Source organism: Erpetoichthys calabaricus, chromosome 6, assembly GCF_900747795.2.
Source record: "Erpetoichthys calabaricus chromosome 6, fErpCal1.3, whole genome shotgun sequence".
Taxonomy (NCBI): Eukaryota; Metazoa; Chordata; class Cladistia; order Polypteriformes; family Polypteridae; genus Erpetoichthys; species Erpetoichthys calabaricus.
In genome coordinates this window covers 179565139-179592863 of record NC_041399.2, presented here as the reverse complement: position 1 = coordinate 179592863, position 27725 = coordinate 179565139, and the positions used below count along the sequence as shown (strand labels likewise).

General features: G+C 37.4%; 1 protein-coding gene across 2 annotated transcripts in view; it reads right to left on the bottom strand.

Annotated features, from left to right (window-relative positions):
* lmbr1 (limb development membrane protein 1) overlaps nucleotides 1-24072 on the bottom strand; it is a 161841-nt gene extending 137769 nt beyond the window's left edge. The window contains exons 1-2 of one of the 2 annotated variants that reach the window (XM_051929120.1): nucleotides 23843-24072; nucleotides 7766-7838 (exon numbers count right to left, since the gene is read on the bottom strand). In XM_051929120.1, coding sequence (XP_051785080.1) covers nucleotides 7766-7838; nucleotides 23843-23905 — 136 coding nt within the window. In that variant the 5' untranslated portion in view covers nucleotides 23906-24072. Of the gene's footprint in view, nucleotides 1-7765; nucleotides 7839-23842 lie in introns of those variants that run through there. The other variant, XM_051929121.1, reaches the window with a different exon arrangement.
* Between the last annotated feature and the right edge of the window lie 3653 nt (nucleotides 24073-27725).

Here is a 27725-nt window from a genome sequence, read left to right as displayed (position 1 = left end):
TGCAATGTATTGTATCCATGAATGCTGACATCATGGTCTGGAATGTAAACGTTCTAAAACTTTGCTACAATGGCCTGGTATAGCTCCCAAATTTTTTTCAGTTTTGGTGCTGGGTGGAGTATTCTCATCAAAGTCTTCATTGTTGGTAAAGTGCAGATATTTCATAATCAGTGAAAACCTACACTCAGACATGATCTCTCCAAAGTACCATCGCTGCTCAGGTTTTCCTACAAAACCATGCAGTGTCAATAAACCTAAAAAGGCCCATATATCATCAGCAGCTACCGGTTCCCATCTTTTTGAATGGGAAAACCGCTTAGGTATATGGTCATTTACCTGACCAACACTGCATAACGTAACGGTTTGCGTAACGGTTTGTCTCCACAACAATTCTGTCAATCACATCATCATCCTGGAATAACTTCAGGTAAGTAAGTGGATCTTGGCTGTCTATGTCCACTTTTACTTCTGGCTGCCCCACAAAATCAAAACAAGGTGGCGCTGCTTTATTTGAGGCAGGGTCAACACAAACCCAAACACGAGCATCACTTTCAGATTCATCAGAATCACTTTCAGCTCACTGTCCATTTCAGTTTCACTACCTGAAGACAGATTCACTTCGTCATCGCTGCTGATGAGAGGCTCCTCAACATCACTGCTCATATCACAAGCGTTTCTTACGGCTATTATTACTGAGGAGGTTAGTGATCTCAGAAGGTTACTGATCACACAGATGAAGGGGGAAGACGCACCTACACCATTGCCTGGGTGACGCTTGGACATAACACTTATGCAAGACATGCCTATAACATTGCCTTAGCAATGCTCAGGACTTCCACTTTTACAGCCTGAATGATTCTTGGCTCTAATGTTTCTTTTGCGAAAGCATTACCAAATTTATACTCTGAGATCATAGAGAAAATTACTGAAAAACTTTCCAGTGTCACATACCTTGAAAATATCACAGATCTGTGGTCTAACAAAACATCTAAACCCAACCTGAAACTCACTGTACATTTTCTAGAAAACTGAGAGTTAAAAAGTGTATGTGTACAAATAAGCAGATTCCCAGAAGATCAAAACAGGGAGATCATTGCAAAAGCTAGTCAGAATATGCTTAAGACTTTGAATTTAAAAGAAAATAGACAAGTGTGCATTACCACGGATTATGGCAACAGTAAAATTAAAACAGTGTGTTAGAATAAATGGACAAGGCTAAGGGTTTTGAACATTAGGTTCACCTCGTCATTGTTGTATCAGGCTGTATTAAGTTTTACTTAATCAAAATTGCAGAGTTTTACTTAATTTTGAGTATGTGAAACAATACAGTGGGGCAAAAAAGTATTTAGTCAGCCACCAATTGTGCAAGTTCTCCCACTTAAAAAGATGAGAAAGGCCTGTAATTTTCATCATAGGTATACCTCAACTATGAGAGACAAAATGAGAAAAAAAAATCCAGAAAATCACATTGTCTGATTTTTAAAGAATTTATTTGCAAATTATGGTGGAAAATAAGTATTTGGTCACCTACAAACAAGCGAGATTTCTGGCTCTCACAGACCTGTAACTTCTTCTGTAAGAGACTCCTTTGTCCTCCACTCATTACCTGTATTAATGGCACCTGTTTGAACTCGTTATCAATATAAAAGACACCTGTCCACAACATCAAACAGTCACACTCCAAACTCCACTATGGCCAAGACCAGAGAGCTGTCAAAGGACACCATAAACAAAATTGTAGACCTGCACCAGGCTGGGAAGACTGAATCTGCAATAGGTAAGCAGCTTGGTGTGAAGATATCAACTGTGGGAGCAATTATTAGAAAATGGAAGACATACAAGACCACTGATAATCTCCCTCGATCTGGGGCTCCACGCAAGATCTCACCCCGTGGGGTCAAAATGATCACAAGAACGGTGAGCAAAAATCCCAGAACCACACGGGGGGACCTAGTGAATGACCTGCAGAGAGTTGGGACCAAAGTAACAAAGGCTACCATCAGTAACACACTACGCCACCAGGGACTCAAATCCTGCAGTGCCAGACGTGTCCCCCTGCTTAAGCCAGTACATGTGCAGGCCCGTCTGAAATTTGCTAGAGAGCATTTGGATGATCCAGAAGAGGACTGGGAGAATGTCATATGGTCAGATGAAAAAAACTCTACTCGTCGTGTTTGGAGAAGAAAGAATGCTGAGTTGCATCCAAAGAACACCATACCTACTGTAAAGCATGGGGGTGGAAACATCATGCTTTGGGGCTGTTTTTCTGCAAAGGGACCAGGACGACTGATCTGTGTAAAGGAAAGAATGAATGGGGCCATGTATCGTCAGATTTTGAGTGAAAACCTCCTTCCATCAGCAAGGGCATTGAAGATGAAACGTGGCTGGGTCTTTCAGCATGACAATGATCCCAAACACACCGCCCGGGTAATGAAGGAGTGGCTTCGTAAGAAGCATTTCAAGGTCCTGGAGTGGCCTAGCCAGTCTCCAGATCTCAACCCCATAGAAAATCTTTGGAGGGAGTTGAAAGTCCATGTTGCCCAGCGGCAGCCCCAAAACATCACTGCTCTAGAGGAGATCTGCATGGAGGAATGGGCCAAAATACCAGCAACAGTGTGTGAAAACCTTGTGAAGACTTACAGAAAACGTTTGACCTCTGTCATTGCCAACAAAGGGTATACAGTGATCCCTCGCTATATCGCGCTTCGCCTTTCGCGGCTTCACTCTATCGCGGATTTTATATGTAAGCATATTTAAATATATATCGCGGATTTTTTGCTGGTTCGCGGATTTCTGAGGACAATGGGTCTTTTAATTTCTGGTACATGCTTCCTCAGTTGGTTTGCCCAGTTGATTTCATACAAGGGACGCTATTGGCAGATGGCTGAGAAGCTACCCAACTTACTTTTCTTTCTCTCTCTCTTGCGCTGACTATCTGTGATCCTGACGTAGGGGGTGTGAGCAGGGGGGCTGTTCGCACACCTAGACGATACGGACGCTCGTCTAAAAATGCTGAAAGATTATCTTCACGTTGCTACCTTCTGTGTGCAGCTTTTAAGTATGCTGCACGGTGCTTTGCATACTTAAAAGCTCAAAGGGCACGTATTGATTTTTGACTTTGTTTCTCTCTATCTCTCTCTCTCTCTCTCTGCTCCTGACGGAGGGGGTGTGAGCTGCCGCCTTCAACAGCTTTGTACCGCCGGTGCTTCGCATACTTAAGCCAAACAGCCCTATTGATATGTTTGCTTTCATCTCTGTTTCCTTTGAAGAGGAAGATATGTTTGCATTCTTTTAATTGTGAGACAGAACTGTCATCTCTGTCTTGTCATGGAGCACAGTTTAAACTTTTGAAAAAGAGACAAATGTTTGTTTGCAGTGTTTGAATAACGTTCCTGTCTCTCTACAACCTCCTGTGTTTCTGCGCAAATCTGTGACCCAAGCATGACAATATAAAAATAACCATATAAACATATGGTTTCTACTTCGCGGATTTTCTTATTTCACGGGTGGCTCTGGATCGCAACCCCCTGCGATGGAGGAGGGATTACTGTATAACAAAGTATTGAGATGAACTTTTGTTATTGACCAAATACTTTTTTTCCACCATAATTTGCAAATAAATTCTTCAAAAATCAGACAATGTGATTTTCTGGATTTTTTTTCTCATTTTGTCTCTCATAGTTGAGGTATACCTATGATGAAAATTACAGGCCTCTCTCATCTTTTTAAGTGGGAGAACTTGCACAATTGGTGACTGACTAAATACTTTTTTGCCCCACTGTATATACTGTATTGTTTGATTAACTGATTATGATGGATTTAATGCTTATGTCTAAGAAAGACTATAAATTGACAGATGTAATGCAATACCAAAAATATATTTTAAAAAGAGATTTGTGTGTTTGTAAGAAATTGTGAAGAGACTGATGTTTACCAAAAAAAAATACACATGCTATAAAGTTAATAATTCATTTGTTTATTGTGTCCGTGGGCATGTGTTCTTCCCAAAAAGAGAAGTATGAGGAACACCAGAGATGACCAAGCTGTTAGGGACTACAAGAAGTAGTCCCTAAGCGAGTAGCTTCTCATACAGCTGGAAAAGGAGAAAAGAACTGACCAGTACTCAGATGGAGCTGAATCTCCTTGTATACCAGTTTATCACTGAATTTCCCACAAGTTGGAGGTCCAGTAATAAGTTGATACGGAGGGTTCTGGAGCAGCATAGAGGTATTTCCCAATACATGGACTCTGAGAAGAACACAACACATCTAATTCCATATACATACTTCTGAACTCTTTTGAGACACTACCACGTCTGCTCAGGGTTGCTTGTTCGTTGCAGAGGCAACAGGCAAGATCACAGTACCACAGAAACAACTACACGCTGCCATGTACAAAGCGGTGTCTGTGTTTAGTAGAATGGTAGACCCCGTTACAATAAATAACCTTGCTGTTCCTGTTTTGAGTTGAATAAAACTGGCCTTGCTGAGGTACTAAGCCTCACCTATGGGTTGCAAGACATCAACTCTCAAGTCACAATAAATATATATTTTATATAGTATAGCATCAAGTCAATGAAACTCCTGGGATATTGATCTGGTCAGTTAAGTAGCAGAGGGAGTTGTTAATCAGTTTCAGCTGCTTTGGTGTTAATGAAATTAACAACAGGTGCACGAGAGAGGCAACAATGAGATGCCCCCCATAACAGGAATGGTTTAACAGGTGGAGGCCACTGACAGTTTCCCTCCTCATCTTTTCTGACTATTTTTTCACAAGTTTTGCATCTGGCTACAGTCAGTGTCACTACTGGTAGCATGAGGCTATACCTAGACCCTACAGGGGTTGCACAGGTAGTCCAACTTCTCCAGGGTGGCATATCAATACGTGCCATTGCCAGAAGGTATTCTGTATCTCCCAGCACAGTCTCAGGGGTATTGAGAAGATTCCAGGAGACAGGCAGTTACTCTAGGAGAGCTGGACAGGGCCGTAGAAGGTCCTTAACTGATCAGCTGGACTGGTGTCTGCTCCTTTGGGCAAGGAGGAATAGGATGAGCACTCCCATAGCCCTACAAAATGACCTTCAGCAGGCCACTGCTGTGAATGTCTCTGACCAAACAATCAGAAACAGACTTCATGAGGATGGCCTGAGGGCCTGATGTCCTCTAGTGGGCCCTGTATTCACTGCCTGGCACCGTGGAGCTCGATTGGCATTTGCCATAGAATACCAGAATTGGCAGGTCCACCACTGGCACCCTGTGCTTTTCACAGATGACAGCTGGTTCTCCCTGAGCACATGTGAAAGACGTGAAAGGGTCCGGAGAAGCCATGGAGAACTTTATGCTGCCTGTGACATCGTTCAGCACGACCAGTTTGGTGGTGGGTCAGTGATGGTCTGGGGAGGCAGATCCATGGAGGGACGCACAGATCTCTACAGGCTAGACAACGGCACCTTGACTGCCATTAGGTATCAAGATGAAATCCTTGGACCCATTGTCAGACCCTATGCTGGTGCAGTGGGTCCTGGGTTCCTCCTGGTGCATGACAATGCCTGGCCTCATGTGGCGAGAGTATGCAGGCAGTTCCTGGAGGATGAAGGAATTGATACCATTGACTGGCCCCCATGCTCGCCTGACATAAATCCAATAGAACACGTCTGGGACATTATGTTTCAGTCCACCTGACGCCTCCAGGTTGCACTTCAGACTGTCCAGGAGCTCAGTGATGCCCTAGTCCAGATCTGGGAGGAGATCCCCCAGGACACCATCAGTCTTCTCATTAGGAGAATGCCCCAACGTTGTCAGGCATGCATACAAGCACGTGGGGCCATACAAACTACAGAGTACGATTTTGAGTTGCTGCAATGAAATTTCAGCCAAATAGACTAGCCTGCCGCATCATTTTTTCACTTTCATTTTTCAGGGTGTCTTTGAAATCAGCCCTCTGCAGGTTGATCATTTTCATTTCCATCAAACGATGTGGCATCCTTTCGTTCCTAACACATTACCCAGTCCATATTAGTATAAATATCCAGCATGATTTTTTTTCTATTGAAATCTGATGTGTTTTCGAAGTGTTCCTTTAATTTGTTTGAGCAGTTCATATTATATATTGTAATAATAAACTGCTCCAAAAAGGACTCAAAAGACTCACTCTACGTTAAATTTAGACAATGTACCAATGTGTTATGCTTTACTGTACAGACTGCTGAAATATTTAAAATCAACTTTAAATTTAAACAAAAATTTAAATGGGATGAACCGAGTCAAGATTAGGTGAAATATATTGACTGCTAAAAACCTTAACACAATAATTGAAAATCTAACTCTGGAAATTAGGGTTCAAGTCTAATACAAGGTAACTTGATTTATTTTAATATGTACATATTTTGTTAACAAAATAATGAGAAGTCAAGCAAAATTACACCTTTACTGGCTAATTAAAAAGATTACAATATGCAAGCTTTCAAGGCAACTCTGGCCCCTTCTTCAGGCAAGATGTAATTTTGCTTGACTTCTCATTACATCCATAATGGCTAACACGGTACAACATCCTAGTTAACAAAACAGTAAACAAATAAGCATTGTTAAAAATAAAGCAACATAAGCACTGTGTTGATTTTGGCTTTAATGTGAAATTTTATTTACTGCCATCAAAATCAAAAGTAACACACTCAATACAATTTAAAGACTAACAAATTGAATTATTACAATGGTTCTAATGCTAAGTAAAATAAAAGTGATTATTAGTAACAATAATTTCAAAATTATTGTATTTTTAAATTTTATTTTTTTCAAATGATTTGTCATTGTTTTCAAAACCTTCACTCTCATTTAAATACCATTTTTGACAGTTTTCAAGGACTCTGACTTGAACTGATACGCTACAATGTAAACAATCATAATTACATAATAATAACAAAGTATCAACAACAATAATAAAATAATACTGGAGTAGCAAACCCTAAACAGATGCAACAAAATAAAATTCTTTTTTTTTACTAGCCAAGAATGTGATAAGTTTGCTTCCCTTTATTTCTCCTGCCATTTTCCCTTTAGGTTAATGAAACCACCCATTTAATTTTGCAGTTTAAAGATTATGTCACATTACTTGACTTTTCAAGCAATTTTCTGTCACAAACTTTATTGACATAATCTTAGGAAGGCAAGGGAAGTCACTCTTGTCATTGCCACTTGTGTAGTGTGACATAACTAACAGCTCATTTCAACTAGTATGTGACAGGCCCCTTAAGTCAAAGCAGTGGGCTCAGTGAGCAAGAGATATGACGACCTATGAGATCTGACCCAAAAGTATAATGCATATAATGCAGAGGAATACGTAAAGTGGATATTTTGGATGTTGCAAACAGAAGAGAGGACTGTCTGTCTGATGTCTCGTGTTTTATGGTCAACAATAGAATGAAAAGGGGAAAAAATGGCAGAGACTCTGGCTGAACTCACAGAACCTGTGAAGCTTTCAACATGGGTACCAGCTCTGTCAGGCAGTACATTATTTACTGTCAGAAAAGGGCAGACCTTGCAATACTTTACAATTATTACATTGTGCTGGAAAGTTCTTAAACTATCATCTTTATTTGACATACCCTGTAACTTCAAAAAATCACTTTCAAACCAAGATTCTTGGGTTCTACATAAATTAAATGGGCTTTAACAACACCTCATATTATTTATTTTAACTTGAGAACTGAACATAGGCCACGAAAGAGCAAATATTTTGAACAAGTCTACTAATTAAATGTTTCACTTACCAGCTTTCCTTTTATACCTGGTAATGATGAAGTAGGAGGCTATGTACAGGACAGCAAACAGTAAGAAACAAACCTGAAAGAAAAAAAAAACCTTAGAATCATAAGATTAATTTGTATTAATATACAGAACAGGATACAGTAGGCATGCTTTATGTGTAGGAAGAAAATCTCAGTAGAAGAACTTTTGTCTTCTCAAATAAGAAGCCTCAAATTACAAGTTAAATAGACATTAACAGAGTGAATTTACTCAAAGACAAGTTGGTCTGCCTTTTTCCCCTCAAACAATCACAAATATTTCTGCAAGGCTCAAGGAGGTGTCAGAAATGTATTAAATATATTAGTTTCAAAGAGTGCCAACAAAATATACCCCACACCATTAAATAACCACCAACCTGAACTGTTGACACCCACCAGAATGGAGTTATTGACTCACGGTCTTATTTCCCTATCCTGACCTTAATCAATTGAAAATGAGATTCTTCAAACTAGAATTGTTTTTAATCCTCAAAGTCCAGCATATTTGTTTTTTATTCAAATGTCCATGCACCAGGGATTTTTATTATCAACAAAATCTGTAACTTAAATTTGTAATTAACTTAAATTTAATTAAAATTGCACACTCAGAAAAAAATAAAATTAAAATGGGTTAAACAAAAACTTATACACACCCCTAAACTGCTTTCAGAAAGATAATAGTTTGAGAATAAGGCACTCTGAAGAAACAGAGCCTCACAAAGAAGATAAAACCACAGGCTATGCTGATTAACAAACTTTAACTACATGCCTACAGAAAGCTGCTGTCTGGTTATCTCAATCAATCGAATACAAAAAAACAGAGAGAAAGAGCGACAGCACAAGCTCTAGCATAACCATTTATTGAATCATGATGTTTAAAAGGTTGTGTGAATTACCTGCTTCATCTAAATTTTAAAAAACCAAGTGTGGCCAAAGTAAACAGACTGCTCCCTTAGTGCAAGTCAAATTCAATTTACTAAATAGTCAGAAGATACTTTCTATATACACAGTTGTGGCAAAAAAGGGGCTTACTGTGTCTTTTATGGATACACCTATGGTTTTCCACAAAGATACAACATACGTTTCTTAGTCTCCATCGAATGCCCCTTTTTAGGCTAAAACAAAAACTTAATTATAGTAAATTATTATCAAAAAAACTTTGGTAAAATTGGTAAGTCACCAATAATTAAATGTATGAGGAAAGAGTCAAAAGTTTAATGTTATGTGATACAAACTAAACTGGAACTAAAATAACCTTATCCTGCATCGTTTTCTTTCTGTTTTTTTTTTTACTGAGTGGAGTCAAGACTATGGACAAAGAAAGGAGTGCTACAAAGCTACCCTTTTGCCCCCACTACAATACTATGCATTTAGTTGGTTTATTGCAGACCATCTCTTTTTCTACTCTAAGTTGTGTCAGAGTAATATCAGATTTGGCTGAATGCTATTTCTCATTAAATGGGCGATACTGATGCATGTCAGAATGCCAGAAGCCTGCTATTCCTTAAACACTTATGCCAGCCCACATGGCACAAACTGCCATATATCATTCAGCCAATTAAATCTTTAGTTTTATTAATTTATGAACTGTACACATAAACAATCTCTTTATCTCTTTACCCATATACACAACATATTTAATGCTAAAAGAAGAGGAGAGATTTCAGATGTACAGCTTGAGTTTTCCTTGCTCATCTTCAACCTTGTGTTAGATACAGTGGGGTCTAATAAAAAAAAATGTAATGTTTTAATTATTGCATAAATTGGTCAACTTTAAAGTTTTATTACTGATTTGAACCACATATGTGAGAGCTGCAGACATTATACCACCTTAAATCAGCAGGTGAATTCAAAATTGGACTATATACGTTCTACAAATCTGGAAACCAGGGTCATACTTAAAATTCACAATAGCTAAACTGCTAATTGTTTCATGTAAACGCATCAGTAATGTTTGTAAATAATTGCTAATAAACACCATTTACACACCCCAATACATAATACAATGACAACTATATCCAATGAACATAAATAATAATGTTAATTTGTTCCCTCAAAAAGAGAAAAATTCTATTCAATACATGTCTTTGAAGAACTGCTTATTGTGGTAATGTGAAAGTATCATGGGGCTAGGTATATGCTGGTAGACTGTTAACTGGCATATCTTATTGACCCACCCTGAATTTGTGTAAAACCTTTTTTTTTTTTTTGTTTTGGACAAAACATTTTAACAATGAATCGGAGCAATCACAGTACTCTGCATTTGTAAAATGTGATCAAGCAGTAAAGTTTTAAAAGTTAATTTCAAAACACAAGTCTAATATAAGGGAAATTTCCTGAGTGCCTTTTTGTGTGCTTTCCGTGTAAATAAGACTTCATGCGCCAGTACGTTTACCATGGAGATAATGACATTATACTACAACACTTAACTTTTTTCATTAGGCTTTGAGCACACACAGCTCCATGCATCTCAGCTCATATAAAGCATATAAGGACAATACGTTATAGATAAAACATCGACAACTAAGCGAAGAAGAAAGAGCAGCGCAGAGAAAAGAGACTCAAAAGCGTTGGAGAGAAAAAAATGCAAAAAAGAAAAAGAATAATCGAGGTGCAAATTCATAGAATAAGGAAAGTAATAATCAGCCCGGAACAAGTGGAATTGAAAAAAAAGCACATCCAATCTGGCTCAGAATTAAAAGACAATGAGTAAAAGACAAAGTAGAACTTCATAAAGACGTTCAAAAACGTTGGCACTTACACATGCAGAGCAGGTTAGGGATTATGAAAGCAGTGGAATTCGAAAGGCTCAAAAACAATGATGGCGCGATACACATGCAGAGAAAGGTAAAGAATATGAAAGCAGTAAAATTTGAAAGTATTGTAGCGTCCCAGGCAGGTTGAAGCCTTTTTTTTTTTTTAAGTGACTGTTAGGTTCGATTGAGGGAGGGCGGAGTACAGCTAGGAAGACTGCCAGCAGGGTATTGATTGATGCGGTAAGTGAGGGGGGGGGTCCCGGGACAAGAGGAGGGGTTGGAAAGTTGCTAGAAAGTTGTGTTTGGGGTTACGAAATCGGCGTTCTTTTTCTTGATGTGTTCAAGTAAAACTTCTGTGAGACTTTACTATGTCTGTTTTTTTTTTTTTTCTTCTCTTTTCAAGCTGGACGCGGAGGTCGCTACAGTATCAAAAAAAGACAGTAAAGATCGCATTAGCACAAACAAAAAGAAATTATTACTCGAAAAAAGGGAAAATAATCATCATGGACCAGGTGTAATTGAAAAAACAGCAGGACAAAGCGAGGTCAGAAATAAAAGACAAAGAGTATAAAACAAAGTAAAACATCATAAAGAGGTTAAAAAACAAGGGGGCCAAACACATGCAGAGCAGGTTATAGATAACGAAAACAGTGGAATTCAAACGATATTGAGAGCAAGATACAGAAGATGAAAGCAGAAAAAAACTAAGGTGTCAAAACAAAGAAAGTAAACATTGCATTAGCGCAAACAAAGAAAAATTATTACTCAGAGAAATAACGAAAAGGCGAATAGAGATCGAATATATGGACATAGGTGATATGTCTGAAGTATGTAAATATTGTAAGGCTTTGAAGTTTAAGTCAGAGAATTTCAAAAATGGGGTTTACCTCACATGTACTTATTGGCTACTTTGCAAAAAAAAATGATTAACTGCTGATGATGTGGATCGGTTTGTCTGTGCTGAAATTCCAAACAGAGAAACCTATCGTGAATTATGGTACAAAGTCATTAAACATGTCTCACGGACCTCATTTAAAAGATGCAGCATGTTGGGACTCTAAAGATTCCAAATATTGTTTTTAAAGAAGCTCTGAAATACAACTGAAACTAATGAAATAGCAACAATTCAAAGAAAAAAAAAATCTTAAAAAGTGTGTATCTGGAAAACCAAACATGTGGATTGGCGAGCAAAGCGAGCAGGGGGCGAAGCCCCCTAGTATATATAAAATACATAAGTTCACGGTAAATTTGAAACAGTACACTAATACATAATTAAAGTTGGTAAGGGTGTTTCTCTGTTTAAAGATGGCCTGATCTGAAAATTAACCAGATATTTTTAAAAAAAGAGGGTCCAAAATACCAAAATATTGTACAGGGCAATGTATTCAAGGTACCTGAATGAAAACTGAATTTTTCTGATAAATTTCCAGGAAACAGCACAATAAGTGTACCAAATTTCAACAATTTTGACTTATTGGGTCCCAAGTTGTATAATGCAGAAAGAGAGAAATTAATTTCTCAACAAGTAGGTGTTTTCACAATATATCTGAATGCACTTGAAAATGGTTGGACAGATTTCACACGTAAGTACATGCTTGCAAGTGTCTGCTTTTCTCATCTGCTACAATAGGCCCCAATTAATTTTTACCTCATACAGTGTCTCTTTCTCTTCTTTCAATTAGGTTGAATTAGGGAAACTTTGATTGCATGTCATAAATAAAAGAATGTTGATTCCCTTTGATCAATTAATAACTATTAATCATTAAAAAAAGTAATATTACAGACAATAATGGAACGATTCTTTCAACGTTAAGTGAACATGAGTCACAAGAAAAGTATTAAGTATATTTTTCGTTGTTTAGGAATAAGATCATATTGACATGGTCAAGTTTTAACCCGCATGCACTGCCTCTTAAATGAAAGATAAGCAAATAATAGCAGCCATTCCGGTAGCCTATATTCCCCCTAAGCTGTATGGATGCATGGCTGTGCACCTTTTTTCTAGGTGCAACACAGGCAGGTACTCACTCCCACCCCTGGTGCAGAGTTTGGCAGTTGCACGCAGTTGCTGGTGAATCATGATGCTTGATAATTCACAGAGGACAGTTCGTATGTTGGTGACCAGAGAAATGAATGTCACTGCCAAGGTAATCAAACCTCTCAATGAGGTCAACATTCTCTCCATTAAAGACACACTGCTGATGGCTGTGCTCAAGAGGTCATTAAAGGCCCAGACACTAATGGACTTCTCGTTCAGTCTCTCAAGACCCTCCTTTGACTCTGCAAAGATCACAGCATCACTGGGAAAGTCAAGATCTGTGAATCTTTCTTCACCAACAGATGCCCCACAGTTGCTGGACCCCACAACCCTGCCCAACACCCAATCCATGCAAGCACTGAATAGAGTAGGAGAAAGAACACACCCTTGAGAAACTCCAGAATAAACTGAGAAACATGCAGAGGTTCTGCCTCCTTTCTGCACAGCACTCACAGTTTCAGTGTACTGTACAGGCAGGCCAGAATATCCAGCAATTTTGGGGGAATTCTGCAAAGTCCTGATCAACTGGGTCAAAAGTTTTATGAAAATCAACAAAGGCTGCAAAGAAAATCTGCAGATTTTTGTGTTTGCGCTCCATGAGAACCCTCAGTCTCAGGATGCAGTCAATGTTAAACTTCTTAGGCATAAAACCAGACTGCTCCAGTTGCTGGTAGGTGAACAAGTGATCAAGGATCCTATTGAGGATGACTATAGCAAGAATCTTACCCGGCACTGAAAGCAGTGTTATCCCCCTGTAGTTACGGCAATCCAGGCGATCACTCTTCCCTTTCCAGATAGGGGTAATAAGTCAGATTTTCCAGTTAGTTGAGATGATATCCATCTTACAAATAGAAGCAAAGATTGCTTGTAATGCAAGAAAAGAGTTGGTGGTTCACAGCTAATTGGAGGATTATCCTCAAGAACCATGGACCCAGAGATGTCCAACATTATAGGCAGAGGATCAGCTTTAAACAGCTGCTCAAAGTAGCCAGCCCACTGGGTCACAAATGCAGTGACATCCATAAGGACTGTTCCATCACCTGCCCTGACTGCAACTCTCTGAGGAACAGATTTGGATGTGCATAATGCTACAATTCCTTTGTAAGCAGGACATGAGTCACTAGACAATAGATAGTGTGTTACTTGCTCACAGATTCCTCTAACAAACGTCTCCTTATCTGCCTTCAGAGCCTTTGCTGCCAACCTTCTCAGTTCCCGGTACAGACCGGAGTTGCGATCAGGCTGTGCACTGTGATTCCTCTCGATTATACCCAGGGTGCCCTGTGAGATGAAATACGTCCTCTGTGAACACCAGCAACACCAACACAGCCTTCAGCAACCTTCTGAGTCTTGTCACGGAAGGTCTCCCACATCAAATTTGGATTAGCAGTCGCACCCAAGTTTGCAAGTTCCTCACACAAATTTTGTGCAATCTCAATAGAAACAGCCTGATCTTGGGAGTCTGACCAGGTCCAGCCTCATTCTCCTAGTAGGTGGTAACCTACTGGACCTAAGCTGGATATTCAGAGTAGCAACAACTAGTCTGTGGTCAGAATTAACAAACTGGGCACTTCTGTAGGAGCCTCCAGAATCTGCCCACAAGGATTTGATTGATCTCGTTCATCACACCACCAGAATTGGAGTACCAAGTCCAACAATGCAGCTCAGAGTGCAGGAACCATGATCCAGGGATCCGCAGCCCCTGACCTTTTGCAAAGTCAAGGAGCATGGAGCCACTTTCACCGCAGTCTTTACAAACCCTAAGCTGAAATTCACCAAAGATATTGTATAGAAAAATGGTGGTATTGTGATGTCCCTAGCTCCAACATTATCATCATAACTGAACAACAGACAGCACATACAGCACCTGTAACAACCTACCACTAGTCCACTGATGTCTTTGAATACCAATGTATAATCTGATGTTACAGAACGGTTTTCCTCTTGCAACAGGTTCTGTTTATTTTAAACACTTACACTGTGCTCTTCACACACAAAGCAAACATTTATATGTTTAAAGGGGGGCGTTTTAGGAGCATTTTTGGCTGTACACAGTTTATCAAAATCAAAAGCTTACTTTTTATCGGATTTGGTTGATGAGAGCACCACTGCTCTTTGTAGTTCAAAATCACCACTACTATTTTGAGTGCAGCATTCCTGAAGCATTGGATTGGTTTAGAATTGTTCCCATTGTGTTTTAAGAAAAATTCACTCATGGTTGTCTCAAGGCATATATATAATACATCTGGCTCAGTGAGACTACTTCATTTGAATCTTGCCTCAATGTGTACTTGCTACAACTGTTGGTAGCGCTGCCAGTTCTCCCACATCTCAACAATGTTTAGAATGGACATCTGCAGAAGTGCTCATTACAATCAGATAATGATTGTGGAGCCTCCATTCATTTATCACGATTGTGAAGGACACTGTTTAAAAGCAATTAATCTAGTATCCTTTTCATCTCCTTTTACAAATGCGTGACAGTACTAGTTAAACGATTACACCTTATTTGACTGGTAGCCTTACTTCTGTTTCAAAGCATGCACAACTCTGTTTCTGAAGTAATCCAATAATGGGATAAAAGTAGCAATAACACAAGCCTGTGTGTTGTGTTATTTTATAACAAGCACGATTCCTGTACTCCCACAATGAAATTCTCTGCGTGAACACAGATATGGCCTCTGCCATTTATCTTTTCGACATGTGTTGATATGGTATTGTAATATCACCACAATTATAAAAATAGCTACAATGTACTACTTTGCCTTCTGGATTAATTCAATAACCTCTAGTCACTCAACTGCAATACTAAATTCCTCAATACTACCAATACTGTAAGTAAAAAAAAAAAAAAAAAAAAAAAAGTACCATTACATTTTGGGAACTTTAGTATTGAACTAATACCGAGATATTGGTTCTTGTGACATCCTTAAATAATGTTTTGTGTGTTATAATGAACACATTCAACCACTCTGTGTACAAGTCCCTATTTCCAAGATGTCATTTTAACATAAATCTTCACTGTTAGCAACCTATGAAAGTCACCTCTTGTATTTTTTGGGAAAATTTCACTGATTAGAACATGTCATGTTCTATTGTTGTGTACACCCTGTTTGATTTCCCTTGACCTCCGGTTATAACCATTTTCCATGCTAATGCTGCTGATATTATAGGTTGGTGCAGTCCAATCTTACAAGAAGAATGCTTCCTGTGTATATGGTAAAGTGTTGTAGAGCTACATTGTATTCACCAGCACCAACTCAATAGACTTTTTCAAGAAGCTTTATCCTGACAAAGATGACTCCTTTAGACAGACTAGAATGGAGCTCATGAAACTGTCGCAGGCTTGTCCCTTTTAATCTGCTCCCCTAAAGCTGGCACTGAAGCTGCTCATTGATATCAAATGCCAGCTTATGCTGATATCAACCTCAGCTGACACAAGACTCAGTGCTGTTACACTGCCCTCCCTTTGAGAAGTAAGCTGTTTCCAGCAACCACTTCCTTGCAATACCACACAAACTATTAGATTCAAGGATGATGAAGGCATACCTGAAGAAGTATTAAGTGCTTTATTAACAGGTGGCATAGTAGGGGTACCAAGCATCGTGTTGTAAGATGGCTATGCTGGGATACTGAATGCTAAGATATCATACGCTTCAGTTCGATAAGGTAATCTAACCATCATATGTATGCAAGTGAACTTTTGTGTGGAACTGCAGAGATAGTAGTCTCTTGAAATGATGTTGCCGCAAGCTTCCCAGGTCCCAGCTCTCCATTTCAAGATTCGCCATCAATAACTCCAAAGTGTGCAGTAAGTCAATTTTACGTATTTCTGCAGTAGCTATTTATCATTAACATATTTCTCATTCTTGGCCAACACTTCTTACTCGCATAGGAGTGAAATTTTCCCCAATCTACAGCATTATAAACTAGTAATTATTAACCAATCAGAATAAAAATCTCTCCTATAAAACTCTTCAACCCTGTTTAAAAGATCTGACAAGTAGCTTAAATATTGCCATCATGTGTCTAATTAAATAAACAACACATCTTTAAGTAATTATATATTAGTCATTTCAATGCACCAACATGCACTTCAGTTAACTGTATAATTGATACAATGATTATTCAGATTGATCCCTTAAGTAAATGAATTAGAAAATTACAAAATTTGAACAGTTTAAATGAGAACAGGGCATAAGTCCAACAAACTCTCTGAGAAGTAAAAAAAAAAGGAAATAACTGTTACAAATATAGCATTTTTTATGTTTAAAATTTTCATGCATTGCCCATTTTTAATATGTCCTGATCCTGACTTTAAAATTAGTCACTTTATTAATGAATCATTTTACATAATGCAAAGGGCACCTATGGAGAGTATGTATGCAATTTTTACAAGATTATTTAAGTAGTGAAGCAGTGAGCAGTCCTGTTGCCTCACAGATTCAGTGTCCTGGGTTTGAATACCACACCAAGTCAATTTACATGTGGAGTTTGCATTTGCTTATCATGTCTTAATGAATTTTACTTACAGTTCCCACAATACCTGCAGTTTGGTCCATATAGTTACTTCTTCCCAAGTTTCTCTCATTCAGGATGTCACAGGCTGTGTTGGAAATTAGCTGAAGATAACATTATTGAATTTTATGGAGTGCAGAATTAGGGAAATATTCTCTGACGCAAAGTTTACTCGGTTTGTGTAGGTTTAAGTCTCGTCAGCTTCTCCTTGTTTGAGTTAACAACAAAATGTGAAGCTGCAAGTATACTAAAAAGGCATGTCATCTTAAGCCTTCTGAGAGTCAGTGCATCATTACAATTATAGCGACATTACATTTGTTGGCCTTGTGATGGACTAGTGCTGCCCATGTTTGTGACAATGAATTGATTTAAGCAGATTTGGGAATGTTATGTTATATGATATCTACATCTTTTTAAAAAGGTGACTTATAAAGGGTCAGGGTTAGTGAAAGCTTTTTTGGACTAATTATACAATCTATACAGAGAAGCTGTTTTTTCCCCCAAATTTAGCAAGATGTGAGAAACTTATCTTCAATTTAAAGATTCACACCACCTCAATGCGTCTCTTTTCTCATGTTTCACACTTTGACATTTACACTGAAGTAGAACTGTGATCCAAATTTAATTTTACTGGTCGTTGCTTTAATAAGCTGATCATTAAGTCCTCAGAGAAGATTCTCAACACTCAAATAATTGTCTTACCAGCTGCTTCTTCATCCTTCATTACAGCATTTAGTGATCCATGGTAGCTTTGGTGTCCATCTTTAACTTTGTGGGAAATCTGCCTCTAGAAATACAAGTACCATGGCAAGTTCTACTAGAGGATAATGTTACTCCAACATTCAATATTCTTTTGTGTAAAAAAGTACTTTCTGCTTTTTATCTTAAATGAACTTTCATTTAATTTCCTCTTCTATACTTGTGTATTACACTATTAAAGATATCTATTGGATAACTTTCATTGATGCCCTTAAGAAAGTGAAAAACCTAAATTAGATTACAATGCAAACGTCTCTATTCAGCAATAAACAGTTTCACTATCATTAGCCATATACAGTAGGGCATGCTCCTTTGTCCACATTTCTGCATGGTTGCTCCTTTGCTTGACAGCGTCTATGTCTCTTTGAGCTGATACCAGAACTGCACACTACACAACAGATACAATTTTGTTAGTCCATTATAGAATTTAAACAATGTACTCAATGATTTATATGCCACAGTTTCATATACGATATATAATTTTATTTGCCTTTTAATTGCTTCTACACATTTGATGGTGTATCAGTACGATAATTCAACACAGGCTCCTAAATTCTTTGCAGTTTATCTCCTGAAAGTCACTGTCACCCATTTTGTATCTATACCCACTACTCACTTTGCTAGCCCATCTCAATTTTTGATATTTCTCAAATCTGACATCATTTGCAAACTTCACAAATTTGTTCACTCAATGGAACCATACTATAAGCCTGCCAGTACACAAATACTGTAAATACAGGATGCATATTTACCTCTGAAAGAGGTGTATGAAAATAAAAAATACAGTAGTACTCAAAGTCAACACATGGCAACAGTGAGATTGAAACTCATTCAATAAGATGAGATAATACAGTGCCCTTGTTTAGATGCAGGTGTTTAGCTATTGATTTGACAGTAGAAAAAGGAATAGATTTGAACACTAAGAAATCATTGCAACCCAAAATCTTTGTGGAATCTTGTAATTCTTATGAAGTTTGGACATGCTTATTGTCCAGTATCAGTAATGTAATTAAAAAATTCTGAAAGATACATTTCCTGAATATAACATACACTTATTTATAAACACATTTTCACTGTTCTTCCAGGCCCTACTGCATCAGCTGCTGCATATGAGCATAACTTGTGTCAGTTAAATCTGATCTGTGTTATCAGGTATCAACAGCCTCAAAACATACAATGATAATGTTCTTGCCAGATGTATTTTAAATATTTTTCTATTAATGCTTCAAACTAATTAAAAAAACTACAACTATTGTATATGCTCTCAAAAATGCTCAATAAGGAACAAAGCATACATAATTATTTCAAGAATGGTTGTTGACATATAACAGAAGAAACAGAAAAAGGAAGAACTATATGTGAACATTTTTTGCACATCAAGCATAATAATGTAGTGGTTAGTACTGTCACTTCAAGTAGCTATGTATGAAACCAAATAAGAACCAATAAGCAATGCCGCCTATTGGATATGGCACCTGAATTAAAAACGCAAGGCTGAAGATTTTATTTCCATTGTAAAATCATAGACAGACATAACAGACATGAAGTATGTCAATCATCCTGGTTGTAATTAATTAAGAGTATGCAGTTTTAACACATAAGCAAGTGTTGGCAAGTGTTGTTCAAGATTATGATCATCATGAAAGGGAAAAATTAAAATTAAATCACACTCTTAAATATGCTTCCTGGTGATGTAAATGAAAAAACTTTACTTGACAAGTGTTGTTCAAGATTGTGATCATCATGAAAGGGAAAAATTTAAATTAAATCACACTCTTAAATATGCTTCCTGGTGATGTAAATGAAAAAACTTTACTTGACTAACTGCAGAGATGTCTTTTAATGTAAATTGGTCATGAAATGGTCATTGGTACAAATATATGAAATTGCACACCAAACAATAGTGTTCCATTTTCAGTCAATAATACAGCCAACACAATTGAGAAGACAAGACAGTCAGTGTTTATTAAAATTCCACACAAACATTCACTAAATGAAAAAAAAATTACCCCATGAATCTGGAACTGAAAGGCAGAAACACTTCAAAACAAATAAATAAAGTATTTGCCACTTCCTGGTTTGCTCTTTATTGTAACAATACACCAACTGGCACTGTGTGAAAAGGTAATTGCCCCAAAACAATTACTGGTATGATTACAGAGAAATGAGTGAACATAGCCGGCTTCATTTTAAACCACTGTTGAAGAAGAAAACACAAACCACAACAGAAGCAACAGGACATTGCACTTTGCTGCACACTAGAGACAGCTTGTTTATGCTCTTTTTAAATAGAGCACCGTGCATTTTTACATTGCAATAGGTTTAGTTAAATATGTACATTTGTCTTGCCTTTTATTATATTCCCTGAATTATTTATTTAGTCATTTGTTTCTTGGAGACCCACTGATCAATTTCTTGCAGTACAATCACCACATGCTCTCTGTGTTTCACTGCTTTGGTCTGTATAACTTCAGTTTTGTTGACTTTACATATTCATTTGTGGATTCCCTGCATTGCCTAATTTATCTTAGCTCATCAAGCTAGTAGTTCTCTCTGCAAAACACCATTATAAAACAAAGATTCATTCATTGTGCATTCATTTGCACAACAAACTATAAGAACAAATATTGCGAAACGTGCATATCTAAGAAGTACCTTATATATAATTTATGTAGTAACAGATCAGAAGTACAACTATAGATGAACCTTAAGCCACAAGAAACTTGCAGTCAGGATTGACCAAGTATCATGCATATAGATTAAAATTGCATTACTCATTTTGGTATAAAATAACAAACTTTTTATATTCTTAGACTACATAATCCAATTAATATTTACAGGAAGGTTGTCGCCAAGGAATATTTAAGAAGAAAATAAAAATAATGGTGTTGATATTTATTTTTTTCAGTTCAATATAAGGTCACTGGCAATTAAAAACAACCAAAAAAACTAATGAAAAATTAGGGCTAAGATTTTTTTTCAGTAGTGGAAGGAACTATAGTTCATGTAGTTTTCTTTCCTTCTTATAAAAACAAATTCTCATTATTTAGAAAGGTTTGGATGATTTCATTCTTTAAGATTTACACCACAACCAACAACTCTCTATGACTAAATAATAGTAACTTAATTTGAGGAAGCTGTAAACAAGCAAAACTTTTTCTGTGATGATGAACTACTTTAACAGTTGCTTTATTAACATCACCCTATCAAGGTAGCATATTCATTTATTTACAGTACGTACTTACTTAACTGTATATTATATTTATACATATTATATATATATATATATATATATATATATATATATATATATATATATATATATATACACACACACACATATACACACACATATATATACAGTGCATCCGGAAAGTATTCCCAGCGCATCACTTTTTCCACATTTTGTTATGTTACAGCCTTATTCCAAAATGGATTAAATTCATTTTTTTCCTCAGAATTCTACACAAAACACCCCATAATGACTACATGAAAAAAGTTTACTTGAGGTTTTTGCAAATTTATTAAAAATAAAAAAACTGAGAAATCCCATGTACATAAGTATTCACAGCCTTTGCTCAATACTTTGTCGATGCACCTTTGGCAGCAATTACAGCCTCAAGTCTTTTTGAATATGATGCCACAAGCTTGGCACACCTATCCTTGGCCAGTTTCGCCCATTCCTCTTTGCAGCACCTCTCAAGCTCCATCAGGTTGGATGGGAAGCATCGGTGCACAGCCATTTTAAGATCTCTCCAGAGATGTTCAATCGGATTCAAGTCTGGGCTCTGGCTGGGCCACTCAAGGACATTCACAGAGTTGTCCTGAAGCCACTCCTTTGATATCTTGGCTGTGTGCTTAGGGTCGTTGTCCTGCTGAAAGATAACCCGCCGCCCCAGTCTGAGGTCAAGAGCGCTCTGGAGCAGGTTTTCATCCAGGATGTCTCGGTACATTGCTGCAGTCATCTTTCCCTTTATCCTGACTAGTCTCCCAGTCCCTGCCGCTGAAAAACATCCCCACAGCATGATGTTGCCACCACCATGCTTCACTGTAGGGATGGTATTGGCCTGGTGATGAGTGGTGCCTGGTTTCCTCCAAACGTGACGCCTGGCATTCACACCAAAGAGTTCAATCTTTGTCTCATCAGACCACAGAATTTTCTTTCTCATGGTCTGAGAGTCCTTCAGGTGCCTTTTGGCAAACTCCAGGCGAGCTGCCATGTGCCTTTAACTAAGGAGTGGTTTCCGTCTCGCCACTCTACCATACAGGCCTGATTGGTGGATTGCTGCAGAGATGGTTGTCCTTCTGGAAGGTTCTCCTCTCTCCACAGAGGACCTCTGGAGCTCTGACAGAGTGACCATCAGGTTCTTGGTCACCTCCTTGACTAAGGCCTTTCTCCCCCGATCGCTCAGTTTAGATGGCCAGCCAGCTTTAGGAAGAGTCCTGGTGGTTTCAAACTTCTTCCACTTACGGATGATGGAGGCCTCTGTGCTCATTGGGACCTTCAAAGCAGCAGAAATGTTTCTGTAACCTTCCCCAGATTTGTACCTCGAGACAATCCTGTCTCGGAGGTCTACAGACAATTCCTTTGACTTCATGCTTAGTTTGTGCTCTGACATGAACTGTCAATTGTGGGACCTTATATAGACAGGTGTGTGCCTTTCCAAATCATGTCCAATCAACTGAATTTACCACAGGTGGACTCCAATTAAGCTGCAGAAACATCTCATGGATGATCAGGGGAAACAGGACGCACCTGAGCTCAATTTTGAGATTCATGGCAAAGGCTGTGAATACTTATGTACATGTGCTTTCTCAATTTTTTTATTTTTAATAAATTTGCAAAAACCTCAAGTAAACTTTTTTCACGTTGTCATTATGGGGTGTTGTGTGTAGAATTCTGAGGAAAAAAATGAATTTAACCCATTTTGGAATAAGGCTGTAACATAACAAAATGTGGAAAAAGTGATGAGCTGTGAATACTTTCCGGATGCACTGTGTATATATATATATATATATATATATATATATATATATACACACACACACACACAGAGGGGTAGCCAACAGTAGGTGTACAGTTCTTCGTATGGATAAAGACATGCACGTTATGAATACTACAATAGCTTTATTAACTTAAAGGAAAGTCGTAATGGCATACTGCAGTTAGATACAATCTCGTAAGTGCTCAAATTGCCGGCCACGTGTACTCACAACTGTAAACATACTTTTGCCCACCCCTGAAAATATATCTATATGTATATACACGTTGTCAAGTATAATATCTCACAGTTACTTCCCATCTGTTAAGAACTTCAAGAGCAAAAGCAGGGGAAAGGTTGTTGGCTTAAGCTCTCGAGTATCATGAACAAAGTCTCACAACCTCTACGACAACCCTTCGACAGAAGGCTGGGTCTATCACTGATGTGCTCACCAGCTGTCATCAGACGCTACAACTTTTTTTTCTTTCTTTTTTAACTGTGGAAATGTAAGCTGACTGTGGTCATATATTATTTTACTGTTTGGACTGGGGAGTATTCTGTGTAATTTTGTGCATATCTGACTGCTGTTCATATGCGTGGGTCGCTGTAACAGTGTTTTTTCCAACTCCACCTCAATAAAATATCTATATATTATATTATGCTGTTAATTAAAGTGTGCCTGCTAATATGGCATAACAAATATTAACGGTTTTCAAACAAAGGCAGACGGACTAAGGTAGAAAGCACAAAAAGATTATGAGATAAATATGAGGTGTGTTCCATGTAAAAAAACCTATAACGGAATGCATTTCATTACAGGTGTTTAACTCACAAGCTGCTCTGTATTGGAGATTATTGTAATGCACACGTTTGAGAAAACTAACAGAAGATGTAAGCTGCGCAAGATTTAGACATAGCAGGAATACACGCAGTAATGTGACAGTATTAGCCTTGACCTGAAGCCACTCCACACAAAATTTTCGTGAAGTAAACATAAAAGAGAACTTACAATATACTCTCGCACTTGACTGTGGAAATTCTGCTCTCTGATGCTCACATCGTCTTCGTCCATTCTTCATATTGCACAAACGCAGCAATTACTTCTCATTCGCATTTGCTCCTGTGAAATTCTGCTTCATACTTCTCCTGGGCAAAATAAAAACACGCTCTCGCAAGACAACAAAACATCAACCACCGTTCCTGTTTCCCCACCCTTTTTGTCTTTTTTTTTTGTTTTTGTTTAGAGTCATCGGTCGGGGACGCGCAGTTTGATGACGTCATGCGCCACCGTTACGTGGAGTTGACATATTGAATGTGTCAAGCCGATTTAACTTTTCATTGCAGTTGAAGACTCAGATTTTTACTCCATAACTTTAACGACTTTGGAAACATTGATGTTATCCTTTTATGTATTATAATTTCCCCTTGGGATTAATAAAGTATCTATCTATCTAAGTCAGTTGTCAATATCTACAAAAATGTGTTATATTTTAAAATTGACAACAGAAATCAGGAAAACTGGTCAAAATGAGGAAATTTACATTCCTTACTTACTGCATGTCAGAACAGCATATCAATGAGAGACAAATATTTGATACTTTGCAATAAATATGTTTGAATAAATAAATTAAAGTGATTTCACGTATATATCTGAACTTATAAAATCTTACCAGAGGTGTCCTCTCTAGGGTTGAAAATTGCCACAAGTACTGTGATACTGGAATGGCATCCAGTGACTCTGAACTGAATTTAAGAGTTCTGCAAATGTCTAGGTGAGTAAAATTAGAATAAGTAGCATCTGAACATGACACATGTAACTGTTTTTTGATGTGTATGATCAAATTGTGATACTGTATACTTATTTCAGCAATGCACATGCTCAGAACATACTAATTTTAAACTAACCTAAATAGCTTAAATTGACATGATTTATGTGGAATTACATCCTGGATTATTCCACCTAAAAAATAGTGTAATAAATCTCATGTTTATAAGTTTATGACCTGCATTCTGGGGGGCATGGTGACACAGAGGTAGTGCTGCTGTCTCAGTGTAAGGAGACCAGGTTTCACATCCCAGGTCCTCCCTGCGTGGAGTTTGCATGTTATCCCCATGTCTGCATGGGTTTCTGCCAGGTGCTCCAGTTTCCTCTCACACTCCAAAGATATGCAGTTAAGGTGGTATTAAATTGGCCCTAGTACATGGTTGTGTTGGGTGTGTGTGTTCACCCAGCAATGGATTGGTGCCCTTATCCAGGGTTTGTTCCTGTCTTGCTCCTTATACTTGCTGGGATAGGCTCTAGCTCCCCCCCATGATCCTGTTCAGGACTAAGCAGGTTACTAACTGACCTCAATTCTATGCCTCAATCTATAAATTTTAAGATCCCGCTTTTTTCAATTTCAGGGGAAAAATGAAGCAAACTCCATTCTAGTTGTATCAGATGCAAGAAAAAAAATAACAGACTGATATACCAGTCTATCACAGCAATTCAATTCTTAATATTCTCACCAGCTGAGTTGCTTATTCTACCATGAGCATTATTGCCATCAGTGGTGTCTCCGAATACAGTTCAAGTCGCACACTGTACCAGCTCCTCCCCACCCAGTAGATAACATTGTTTTGTAAGAATTAAATAGTACACTTGGCTCAACTTAACACAGTAGTTCTCAGGTTTTATTCTCATGTTTTAAGAAAAGTGTTCTGGTATTATATTTACATTTAAAAGAAATTCAGATATTTTTATTTTTTCTTTGCCATAGCCTTAAACGTTTAACTTTTTATGCCATTTTCCTTTTCATTCACCTTTTTTGTGGAGTTTCTTCTCTTAAGTGTAAAAAAGTACTGACAATTAATGGTGAGCAGTGCAAACACAAATGACACTGTATGCTAAAGGGGAGAAACTACTTCAATGTCATATTTACTTGTACGCTAATTAGTAAGAAAAGGCTTAAATGACCAGACACTTTATTTTTTAATTTTACTTTAAAAAATTCTATGATACATTTAATTTACTAAACGAGTAAGATTTGAAAAACAGGTGTAATATACAGTAAGCTAATGACTGAATGTTTAATTTAATTAATATGTTTTGTTCACGCTACATACTGAAATTTACAGTTTATACTTTTTAATTGTCTATACACTACCTTGGAGAACTGATACTTGCCTTCATATGAATAGATTCTGCATCTGCATATATCATCAAGTGACCCATGTACTTGTATACCAGTTGGCAGTGCCTTTATGAAATCTATAATTATTCCTTGTCCCTTAGAATATTGCATCAACGATATTCCTAAACCTCAGATTATTATGTGATATTAGCAATATATTTTTACACTATAAAGTCTGGATAACCATTATTTAATGTGCTAGATTTAACAAGCAGCACATGTTGACTTCATTTCATTTCATAAAGCATCCCCATCCACAAGAACCTGCTCTTTAGGCTTTTATTAGTTCGCAGCCAAATAGAGCCACCCATAATTACTCTGAAACAGTTAATTTATATTTGCTAAATGTTAACTACAGGTAGCCCACTAAAACAGGAGAAAGCCACACAAAATGATGTTTCCCCAGAAGCACCAATACTAGACATTTCACAAAGCATAAAACAATATGATGCAAAGCAAATCAATGTCACAAGTAGAGCACTGAAACTCAAATGTAATTAACAAGCAGAATACTAGGCTTTTCAAACACAAATTAAACAAGATACTGGAAAATACCTGCAGATGTCCTAACACTTAAAATCAAAATTGAAAACAATGAACTGAAAAAACTCAAGAGTTAAGTTTTATTATGATTCTGACAAAATAAGTCATAGCTGAGCTAGCATCAGAACAGAATTAAGTCATGAAAGAAATTAGCAAGAAGTATAACATTTAGAGGACAATTTTGCAATATCAAAAACAGGATTCCCAAGTGTTTCAAGATGTTCTGCTGTTACCAACAGAGTGGTACGGGTACTAGAAGGGATTTTTTTGTGTCCAATTGTCATCATCTGCACATAACCATTGTCAACTGCAGAGTGCCTGTAGTTGATCTTCACAGCTGGCTCACCAAGGCTTCTAACTCTTTAAGAGATTTTTATCCATCCATTAGTTTTCTCTCATACTTAACCAGTTCTGGGTTGTTTTGACTTTCTCAGTATCACTGGGCACAAAGCAGAAAACAGCTCAACTCAGGGTGGCAGTCCAGCTATAGGAAACTTATACTGTGACTTTTTACCCCAGACAGAATGAATCCATAAATCATTTGGAAATTGTGTTTTATCAGCCTAAATCAATCTATTCCTGATTAAATGGCTTTTGAGCAACAGCATGTGAAATAAAACTCTCTTTTACACATGAAATATTTGACTTTATTTATTTTTAGCCTTCTTAGTAAGTTAATATTAAAGTTACATTTGTGCAGTTTTTTGGTTTTTTTTTGTATGTTAAGATAAAATGAATGGCTTTGGTGTTGATACCTAAATACATACCAGTAAACACATAATGAAAGATTCTGACTTATCCCCTATAAGCTAACATGTAAACAGAACATCCCTGCTACCCTGCTGTAATTCTGATGTAGTAGTAACATACAGTAACTCCAGTGTTGTTTTTAAATGGCAACCTCTCAAGCTCATAGTACCATACTGTATATAAATGTACATAGCAACATACAGTATACAGTAATGTAAATAGAAACATAACAAAGATACAGAAGACTACAGCTTAAACATTATAACAAATAAATATTTATCTCTTTCAATTTTTTGTGTGTTATGGATTTTTCTTTTAATTTCTGTCAACAATTTTTACTTTCACCAAAAATTTTAGTCAGTGCTTAAACCTTGCAATTTCTATAGCTGTAGAACTTTGGAAAATTCACAGCTATGCAAATATAAG